This window comes from Mytilus trossulus, chromosome 7 (assembly GCF_036588685.1).
Source record: "Mytilus trossulus isolate FHL-02 chromosome 7, PNRI_Mtr1.1.1.hap1, whole genome shotgun sequence".
In the NCBI taxonomy this organism is placed as follows: domain Eukaryota; kingdom Metazoa; phylum Mollusca; class Bivalvia; order Mytilida; family Mytilidae; genus Mytilus; species Mytilus trossulus.
In genome coordinates, this window is record NC_086379.1 from 2,244,191 (window position 1) to 2,255,932 (window position 11,742).

At 30.0% G+C, this 11,742-nt stretch overlaps 1 protein-coding gene across 1 annotated transcript; it reads right to left on the reverse strand.

Annotated features, from left to right (window-relative positions):
* Positions 1-1,222: 1,222 nt before the first annotated feature.
* Positions 1,223-8,481, reverse strand: LOC134726094 (uncharacterized). Its single transcript, XM_063590492.1, has 4 exons — positions 8,325-8,481; positions 4,135-4,321; positions 2,993-3,072; positions 1,223-1,365 (listed from the first exon to the last, which is right to left on the reverse strand). The coding sequence occupies exons 1-4, from the start codon at positions 8,398-8,400 to the stop codon at positions 1,223-1,225; spliced, it is 486 nt and encodes a 161-aa protein (XP_063446562.1). The 5' UTR covers positions 8,401-8,481.
* Between the last annotated feature and the right edge of the window lie 3,261 nt (positions 8,482-11,742).

Consider the following 11,742-nt stretch of genomic DNA (forward strand, 5'->3'; position numbering starts at 1 on the left):
GTTTTACACAGAAGAGGCTGTTAAAATGACTGAATTGTTTACATGTTGTGTGCATTATATTAGAGAAACCGGGTTGTCTTTGAAGCTTGGCTTTCGAGAAGCTCTCGCAAATGTCCGCTTTGCGTCGCTAAGAAATCTCAATATGCGGCTGCACGTTTTGCGTAAGCTTAGCATCAACTATACACGTGTAATGGTATTTTCAAGTATCCTTGTCGTACATAATTTACTTTGTCAACTATACTTACATGGTTGTTCTGTGAAAAGAAAAAAAAACATAGTATGAAAAAATAAATTATTAAAATTGAGAATGGAAATTCTTTGAAACAACAAATCATAGTTTTAAACACTACATTATAGGGTGAAACAATAAATCATAGTGTGAAACAATAAATCATTGTTTAAACAATAAATTATAGTTTGAAACAATAAATCATAGTGTGAAACAATAAATCATTGTGTAAATCAATAAATCATAGTGTGAAACAATATATTATAGTGTGAAATAATAAATCATAGTGTAAAACAATAAACTATCGTGTGAAAAAAAAATCATAGTGTGAAACAATAGATTATAGTGTGAAATGATAAATAATAGTTTTAACAATAATTAATATTGTGAAACAAGCAATCATAGTGTAAGACAATAAATTGTAGTTTGAAACAATAAATCATAGTTTGAAACAATAAAAGTAGGAAGTGTGCAATTTTCTTCAATTGTAGAATAATTTCTCTAAAATTATGGCAATGGAAACACAAATTGATATGCTTGCAATACCATGGATAGAAACTAACGATTATGAGTCACAGAACTTGATCTTTAGTTCTTGTAAACGTAGAAACTATTGTCGTGTTATTAAATATCAATAAGCTAATATTAATTTGTTCGATGTGTTTTATCATTTGATTTTGCCATTTGATGAGGGACTTTCCGTTTTTTAATTTTCCTTTGTACAAATATTGTTCTAGTTTAAAGTCTCTTTCTCGAATAAGAGAGATACAAGTCGGCTATAAAAGACCCTGACATAAAGAATATGAAACAAGTTAATTGCGAAAATTTACGATCGAATTTATAACAAATTATGTTACAAAATTTAGGAAGACTGACACCAACCAATGGTAACCACTAAACTACAGGTTCCTGACTTAAGACAGGTACATATTGAATTACGCAGGGTTAAACATGTTTGAAAATGCCAATCCTTAAAGTTAAATTCAGTTGGAATCATTGATAATTATTTCTGTGAATAACCTTACCTATTGCTACGACTGTAGCTGTTTCAGCATTGTTTACTCCGCATACTTCACACACTTGAGACTGATTAAAAGCTGAACTTACGTTCTCATATTCTTTAGAATTCAAATTACCTAAAAAAAACAACGTTTTACTACACAAGTAAGAACCTATAAACAAAAATGAAAACAAATTGATGGACAAATCTGTTCAAGGATAAATAGGCCGACACTTCTGAAATTCAAACCCAGTTAAATTATTATACAATGTTGACCTCTGTACCCTCACGTTTGACATGTTCACACATTGTTGATTTATAAGTGACTGTCATACAAGTATGTGTATTCTCTAGCTATAAAAACAAGTGAAATTCACCATCTTATATTTACGGAAAAACCCGAAAGTCAGAAATATGACAGTTGTTTTCAACTCATTTGATATATGTGAGCCTTTGATTGTGCCATCTTATAACATTGATAAGGGACTTTCCGTTTCGAATGTTCCTTGAAGTTCAGTTTTTTTTTAAATGTTTCTTCTAATAAAAAAAATGACAATAAAAAATAAAAAAAGTATAGCTAAAATTTAGAAAGATATCCTATATTTTGTTACATCATATCTTAAGATTAAGATTTGAGTATTGCCATGCCTGTACCGGATACCAAAATATTGGCAACAGTGCTGTTGAATTATAGTCAAACAGCAGACGTCTAGTGGTAGTTATAACATTAACAGGTACAAGTTGAGTGCACCAGCTGCATATGTCGACAAGAAAAGTCTCTTAGTGATGCTCAATGCCAAAGTTATCAAAATTCCTAAATAACTTTTACAAAATAATCGAAAACTGCTCTAAAAGGGCTGTTCCTTAATGTTTTATGCTTTTGACTTTGTATGTTCTGATTGTGTGTCATGGATGGAAACCCCATATTATTTTTCTATAACAAACAAGATCATAATACAACTTAAGCTGTTCGAGGATAACGAGCTTTTGCAATAAGGAGATATACTTCTTGGTTGTTAATAATCTAAAAAAAACATTGAGATATAAATTTTGATAGCAGTATCGCTGAATCGATGCCAGTAGTAAATGTTATAACGAATGTCAAATTTGTGGTTTTTTTTATAACTTCATGACCTAAAGAAAAACAGAAATATTTAATAAAAAACAAGTTTTTAACAATAGTGTCTTCGTCCCGGGCAATTTTATTGCAATAAATGGCAAATATTAACATCGACATGTTTTCTATATTAAAACTTTCTAAAGTCACAATATTAAACTTTGAACTAATATGACAGCTGACAGCAACCGACGAAGATATTCAGGTTACCGGCTTTTCACTATGGAAATGTATAATAGACATGTGATCGGGCTAACATGTTTCATAGTACTCAATTCCCATTTAAGCTTGAATAAAAATATTTTGATAATAAACTTAAACGCGTAAAGTTATAACTATATAAACCTATTCTTTTATCAATGAACAAATATTCAATGCTCTTATCATACGTAAGATCACAATAAGCAGGTGGAATATTTACGGAGTATGATAACAAATTATAACAAAGCATCAAATTTCCATTTAGTATTGACATTTATTTATTTGTTTTCAAATTGATACCAGGTCTTCTTTTTCGAAAGTTAAAAATAGTATTAGCTTTTAAAAGAATAATCATTTTTTTAAAGGAGTTTGAAAATATTTTTCGGAGACAATAAATACTGACAATAGCACGTTTAACCAGCAACAATGAATTATATTAACTTACCTCGTATAACAAATGTAAAGTTTGATTGGCCGGCTGTGTAAAAGATTGGGAAACACAAAAATTTTAACGAGTTTTCTATGCTGAAAAAAATATTTAGCAATTACCATAAATTAAAAAAAAGGAATCAATTCTCCGTATGAACGCAGATTTTTCTGTCTTTGATTCCTCTATTCTGATAAAATATTTTTCAATTACCACATATGGAAAAAATAATCATGTTCCTGCATGATCGATGATCAGTACCGAATACCATATAATATACAGGTGTAATATTTGTCTCTCTCTTTCATCCACGATAACAATACCATATAATATATAGGTGTAGTATTTGTCTCTCTCTATCAATCACGATAACAATGAATCAGCGACTTTTAAAAAAACTTGTAAAATATCAATAATGCTACCATATCAAATGGCTGATGAAAAAAAAAGGTGCGAGTTCACTTTTTATAATTCAAAATATTCTTTATCAGGCTGCAAACTTGTAAACCAACAGTTTTAATTGAACAATATCTGAAACATTTTTCGACCCTTCTCTTCTTTGTTTTGTTATTCGATAGATACCAAAATGTTTTCTATCTGGTTTTTTTTAAAAGCCAATTACCTACATCAAAATTGCAGGATCAAACAGCCTTAATGGTAAAATTAACGATAAGAACGTTCTCAACAGTTTATTCAAGATATGTCACATTCGGAATTCCTTGTAAACATATTAAGCTGTTAATTTACAAGTCAGGTAAACACAAAGTGACATGTTTCTGTTTCTACTTGGAAAGAGCTACAAATAGATGAAGGCATTGCTGTCCGTTAATGCTTTTACGAATAACCCCAAGATTTTGATTATTCTCGATATTGTCGAATAAGCTCGGCATAAAAAATGGGCTAAATGTTACAACAAAACACTTTTCTTTCTGTCCAAATTGTTGATCAATTCGCCGTTTTAGAATCAAATGCATTCTGGGTAAAATTTTCAAAAACGTGCACTAACATCTTGTGCTTGGTTTAAAATGTTCTAAACAATGGAAAATACAACCAATGACGTAACGTCAATTTTATTTTGCTGCACGAACATTGAGATTACCCATACTCATTTAGATTCTGAAAAGTCGAATCACAAAATGATGATTATCTGTTGAAAATACCTGAGAATAAGAAACTGTTCAGATATTTGAAAACAATTAACTGAACTACCGAAAAAGGTCGCTGCCGATCCGTCAGCATTGAAAGTCCACGTTGCGAAGGATGACCCAGCCCTAATGACATCTTGATACAGATCAAATGTTTTATTTCTAAAACCACAAGGAAAGGTACAAGGAAACTCAGATTGACCTAAAATAAATAAAATATGATATACATGTATAAAATAGCATATGGTTGTGTATTGAAAAAGAGCAGTAAGTTGTGTTGATTATCATCATGACTGGAATTGAACGACATAGAATTTTGGGGTATTCTCATTGTCGTATTCAGAAAGTGCAATTATCTAATTGAAAATTGATGAATAAATGCTAGTTGTATGAATTATGATAACTGTAACTGAACATGACTATGTCTGTTTGATTTGTTCACGCATCGTTGTCAATATATAGGAATCTGATCAAATCATACAAGTGAGAGGTTTAGCTAGCTATTAAAAGCAGGTTCAATCCACTATTTTCTACATAAAAAAAATGGCTGTACCAAGTCAGGAATATGACAGTTTTAATATCCATTAGATTTAATGTGTTTTAGCTTTTGGTTTTACCATTTGATTATGGACTGTCTGTTCTGAACTTTTCTAGGAGATATTATATTGCATCCTTTTTTTTATGTTTTACTGTTAACTTAAAGAATATTTAAAGGAGATGATCATCAATATACATTTTCGTTTATTGTTTGGTTAACAAGTAAGTTTAAAAAACAACAATGAGAACTGCTGTCCAGTTCTTCTTTTGGATAGCTTTATTTTTGAAACAAAGTGTCAAGGGGTCATATTCTACTAGTATAATATAGCATCTTAATTTAGAATGTAATCAATTATGTTTTTTTTTAAGCTGAAGTGGTAACTTTAACATGATCAATCATATTTTCACACCCTGAACGAAAAACAATGTATAAAAAGTTAGTTCAAGACATTCAAACTATATAACAAATATATAATAACAAAACTTAAACTAAAAAAGAAAAAAAAATCATCGGAGAAATGAGATTATTAAACAATGTGAAATCGTTCTAAAATAATTTATAAAAAAATTAGTTCAAATCATCCAAACCTTATAATAAAAAATATAATTACTAAACAAAAACTATAAATGAAAAGAAAACAATCGTAAAAATGAGATTGATTAACAATGTGAAATCGTTTAAAATTATTAATGCAATTTAACAGAAAAACATTATTCTAGATTGGTATGACTATTCAAAACTAGATCTATTTATGTTTTGTTCTATATTTGAGTTATCAGATTAAAAATATAGATACTTTACCTGCAGTAAATACAAACACATGTGTTGTCTAATATATTAACATAATTATTGTGTTCGTCTTCTGTTCTTATCAAAACTTTGACAACAGTGACATTATCAGCATATAAGTGAGAGGTTTGGCGCTATAAAACCAGGTTATATCCCCCATTTTCTACTTTTGAATATGCCTGTACTAAGTTAGAAATATGACAGTTGTTGTCCATTAGTTCGAGTGTCTACACAGCTACTTTAGCATAGGTACTATTTCTGTACTAAAATATGTAGTACTGGAAATTTACTTTTAATATTTAGTACGATTTTTTTACTTTAAAGTTATTGTAATATTTAGATTCTTGTATTTTACAATACTTGATTTGTACTAATATTTTGGTACAGAAATAATACAATATTCCATGTTTAAATATCAAAATTTTAAGAGATTTGAAATAGAAAAACTATCAAAATGCTGAAAATGTAACGGTAGTAACCAAACATCTGACTAGTACCTAACTTTTAAGTACAAATAATGTACTGTTAAATACAGGTACCTAAATAGTCAATAATTTTAAAGTAACAATTAGTACTGAATATTAAAAGTAAATTTCCAGTTCTACATATTTTTAGTACAGAAATAGTACCTATGCAAAAGTAGCTGTGTACGAGCTATCGACCTATCCTGTGCAGTTGCAATTTGTCGATATCTGTTTGTTAGTTTCTCAACTGTTGCCTTATGCACATCAAATCGAGCCACTATGTCAGTAACACTCATTCCAGCATCAACCCTTCAAAGAGCGTTCTGACGTTCATTTTCGGGGAGGCCTGGTTGACGCCCTATGCAATTTGTTCAAAGTTGCATGTGTTTTACTTACCAAAGGTGTGTTTCTAAACATTAGTCGAAAAGATATTTTTTTTATTTCGTTTTAAAAGTACAGGTACAGAAGGTAAAGCATCAATTTCACGTGCAAAGCTGAAATGGCGCGACATCAATCACCAGGAAAAAAGTACGACTGTTTTAAAAGTAAAAACACAAAAATACTAAACTCCGAGGAATATTCAAAAAGGAAAATCAAAAGGCAAAAGGCAAAATCAAAAGTCCAAACACATCAAACGAATGGATAGCAACTGTCACATTCCTGACTTGGTACATGCATTTTCTAATGTAGAAAATGGTGGATTGAACCTGGTTTTATAGCTAGCTAAACCTCTCACTTTTAAGACAGTCGCATCAAATTCCATTACATTGTAAACGATGAATGAACAAAACAAACATACTCAAAGAGTAAAAATGTCAAAAATTGAGGTACAGCAGTCAATAATATGTTATCATCTTAATATCACATGTTAAGTTACCGGTAAAACTATTTTAATATTTTTTTTTTCCAGAAACGACAAAAAAATGAATAAAACAAAAAAGAGTGTTGCTTAACTTTTTTTTTTGCGTAGTATAGTTTAATCTGTGACCAGATCAAATATCACTGTTCATTTCTTTATCACGTGTTCATCAAAAGAAAGAAAAGTAACTAGCCACCTTGTATGAAATATATTCCAGATAAATTAAAATACTTTTCTTTTTATTTTATCATCAATTGTGTAAGAATGAATATGAGTATTACTATACTATTTAACATTTAATTTTAGCTTTAATTAATCAAACAATGGGATCCCAGATAAATGCTGAACAATTGTTCACTAAAGTTTGTTTGAATGGTTAATACTGGTGTTTCGGTTAAAACATATATTCTGAGTTTTATTAGATGATATTTTCAGGTTTTGGTCAGTGATATTTGAAAAAGTATATATAAACCTTGAAGCAAAATAATTCGTTGACAAAAAACAAATAAAAAAAATATGCACAAAAAATGCATGTTGTACTGTTCTTATCTAGTATTTAAGGAGTTAGTTAGCGGAAACATAGAAATGTGGAAATGACATCCTATATTATAGCAATCAATTAAGAACGTCAGTAAGGTAGTAAGGTAGCCATTCGTAAAGTAATTACATTTGACATGTGTTAATTTTTCTTATTTATTAACAGTAACAGATGCTGCATAAATTCAGTGTCGCTGGCAAATATTACAACAATATAACAATGTCCAATTTGGAAAAAAGAAAGAAAACGTAAAACAGGAAAAAGAGAAAAGAGAAAACTAAAAAAAATGAAAACTAACGGCTGATTACACAAAATATCAATGAAAAAATAAACAAAAAACAATCCGAGTATGAATCTATTGAGTATGTAAGATGAAAGTATTTGCATGACACATTTGTTCTTGTTCAAATTGAAAAAAAATATTCGATTTCAGATTAAATGCATATACTTATAGAACAAGGCAACGGTGATCTGTGATTCACTCCCTCCTGCCCCCAACAAATAAATAAATACACAAAGTCTCACCATCAAACCTTCTTTTTGTCAAAGGAGTAGGTTCAGTAAGACCCCCTTTTGGCCCAAAAATATAGCAGTTTTAGAAAATGTAATCTTTAAGCTATATTTTGGAAAGTAAAATGCTTATGCTACATAAATATGAGCTATTTTTGACAATAAAATGCTCACATATCGCGTTCTAGCATCAATAAGTCATGTTAAATTACTGAAATCTTCAAAACGATAGCATTTTGGTTAATTTTTAAACGGTTTTCGTCTAAAACGAACGTGGCCGCATATTGAAATGTAAGCTGTATTTGACCGTTTTTTGGTCATCACGTGATTAGTCATATATACATGCTTTGCATTCAATATTTAGGATTTAAGCTGTTGTTGATAAAGATCAATTTATAAAAACGCTTCGGAAGCTTACACTTTTTGTAAATTGTTGTTTAAATTTCGCACACAAATGAACTATTATTAATTACAAATGAAACAATATTAATAATAAATAAATTTTACCTGCAGAAAATACATGAAGGTAGAACGTCAAATAAATTACAATTTTCATGTTAATGTTGACTAGTCTATACTCCATGTTTGCCAAAAGAAATTTCAATTCTCAATTCAGAATATGCCTTCTTGTTAATTTTATATACCAACTGATTTGCATGCTCGCATGTTTGTCTTATGTTTTTTTAAAACCAGATGTGACAAAGTAAACACGTGTGAAGAAACAGGTTTTTTTTCTTTTTATGAAATCAATTATATATATATTTGATACAGTGATGTATAAGTGATGCATAAGTTTCAAATATATGTTAATTATTGTTTTCACTAATATAAGAATGAGAAATAAAACTTTGTGGATCAAATCAGTCAATTAAATGGTTTCACTGTTCACATTCATTTCCTTTTACATTACACATAATCTAATCTAGCTATTCTGTTAAATTGACTGTCTTTTGAATACGGATTCACTGTTATCGCATTATGTTTACTTGCAAGGAAATAATTTATTAGCGATGTTTCTACGTCAATTTTGAAAAAAAAAATATTGATAAAGACAAATTTTCATTTCACTATATATATATTACTATTATTAATTATTGAATAATAAAAATAGATTAGATGGGCTTTTCTGAAAACTATCGAATCTTTATCGGACTATAGTTCATCTATCTTATTGATGTTTGAAGAAGATTTGGCTACATCAGGCCAACCAAGATACAAAATTCCTTGACTCTTTACAATGATGACTGTTGACTAATTATCGCTATAAACATGAAAAATACGCCCAAAGGGGGATTTGAAAAAGTAATTTTACTGGATCATGGCGTCCTGTGAAATAATATTTTGACAGCAATACAAATTAACTACTTCTAATAGAAAAAAATCATAGAAATAAGAAGATGTGGTGTGAGTGCCAATGAGACAATTCTTCATCAAAGTCATAATTTGTAAAAGAAAAGTTCCAATAGGTCGGAGTACGGTCTTCAACATGGAGCCATGGCGCACATCCACTAACAAGCGTTAAAGGGCCCTAAAATGACTATGGTCAACCATTCAAACGGGAAAACAACGATTTCATTAAAAAAAGAATCATTTATGAACCACATCAACAACATTATTGATTCTAAAACCATCCTATATACATGTATGAAAACAGACCAAAATTCATCTTATCGCATACAAAGTTGTACTGTATTAATAGATTGAACATTGACGTTTAACCAGAAGAATACAAAAAGGAAGTATTCACCAGTTACTGTTATTTGATTGGTTATGACTAACTCCTCCTTCTTGTACTTTTACGATTACAATCTGTTACCATGGTATCGTCCTTGTTGTTTCTATATTTACTTCACACATGTCATTGACTTTGTTCATCGGACAACGACTGATAATAAAATAACAATCTATTGATTTACACGTTTAAAATTACTATACTTATATTATAACAATTATCATCTCTAACTATATTCGCAAGTTAATAATTTGTTACATCGAGTCAATTCTCCACTGAGGTCAGCATGCATGTGACCTCCCTATAGTAAGCCATTTAATTAGTCATGCATGCAAACATTGACATATCTATCATTTATTTGTGTTTTCAGGTAGGCGTAAAATTATAAAATGAAAGACTTATAAACTTACTGAATTAGTAAGACTGAATAAATGACGAATGTCGAATTGATTTGGGACTTTCCGTATTGAATTTTCCTCGAAATTGAGTATTTTTGTGATACTTTTTTACTTAATTTTATTATTTTTGATGAATCATCATCATTGCCATTTGATTAAAAAAATATTCTGAATATGAGAACAAAGACACTCCATTTGCACAAAATCAATTGATATGTGATACCTTTGAGAACTAATGCATTGTTTCGGAAATTGAATAATGATGGAGTATTTGCTTTAGAACACGTCATATAAGAGGGCTAAAATATATCTGAAAATTTAGCAATTCGTGTGATATAAATACGCCCACTTGAATGACATTCATATGGTGATGTGTAGATTAGAATAACACTCTATTTATGGATTTTTTCATCATATAGCACTTTAACTGTTTCGATTTTGTAAACCATTGGATTTTAAATATTCGGCTTTCATCGTTCCTGATGAAGGTAAATCCAGAAAAGCCCATTATATTTATTATGTGATGTTTTCTTTTTCTTCTTCTATTATAACGTTAGATTGGCTCAACTTAAAATTGTCGAATCTTTTTTTGGACAGAAGTATGTTCAATAACTCATCATTTTAAAGATGTATTTAAGATTATATTGCTACACCAGGCCAAACATTGTAAAAAGAGATGGACGATTTACCATAATGATTGTAAATACATTATAATAAGGCTGTAACTATGTCACAAAGAGGGACAATCAGTGATTAATTAGATCATGGCGGCTTGTGAAGTAATATTTGGACACTGATAACAAAAGTAAATAAAATTCAATACAACAAACCATTTCTAGTAATAAAAAACCCCAACTCGTTATTATCATATATTGAACGAGGTTGTACTGTTTTCACACAGAAATTTAACTAGAAGAATACAATAAGGTTTACCAGTAGAATTCATCCAGGAAGTATTCACCAGTTGCTGTTATTTGATTGGTTAAAACTAACTCCTCGTTCTTGTACTTTTATATTTTCAATCTGTTGCAATGGTACCTTCCTCGTTGTTTCTATATTTACTTCACACATGTCATTGACTTTGTTCATCGGACAATCACAGATAAAATACAAGTACAATTATATTGATTTACATGTTAACAATTACTACTATAATTTAATACTTTAACAATTCTTATCTGTAAACTTTTTCGCAAGTGATTTTTGTTGTTGCATCGCATCAATCCTACTATAAGGTCAGCAGGCATTCGTTCACCCTATAATTATCAACACATAAAAAACGTCGAAATATCTGTTAATTTGTGGTGTTTTCAGGTAATTACAAAAGTTTAACAATATCATGCTTATTATACTAAATTATAATCCTGGTACCTTTGATAAAATTGAGAATGGAAATGGGGAATGTGTCAAAGAGACAACAACCCGACCAAAATAAAAAAACACAACAGCAGAAGGTCACCAACAGGTCTTCAATGTAGCGAGAAATTCCCGCACCCGGAGGCGTCCTTCAGCTGGCCCCTAAACAATTATATACTAGTTCAGTGATAATGAACGCCATACTAATTTCCAAATTGTACACAAGAAACTAAAATTTAAATAATACAAGACTAACAAAGGCCAGAGGCTCCTGACGTGGGACAGGCGCAAAAATGCGGCGGGGTTAAACATGTTTGTGAGATCTCAACCCTCCCCCTATACCTCTAACCAGTGTAGAAAAGTAAAAGCATAACAATACGCACCTTTGATACCTTTGATAACTATTATGGTTTAACTTTATACAAATGAATAGAAGAGG

Coding starts and splice junctions, on each gene's coding strand:
- LOC134726094 (XM_063590492.1), bottom strand. CDS start 8,400: ATGGAGTATAGACTAGTCAACATTAACATGAAAATTGTAATTTATTTG. Junction 4,322..8,324: donor CCTTCATGTATTTTCTGCAG/GTAAAATTTATT, acceptor TATTTATTTTAG/GTCAATCTGAGTTTCCTTGT. Junction 3,073..4,134: donor GAACAGTTTCTTATTCTCAG/GTATTTTCAACA, acceptor TATTTTTTTCAG/CATAGAAAACTCGTTAAAAT.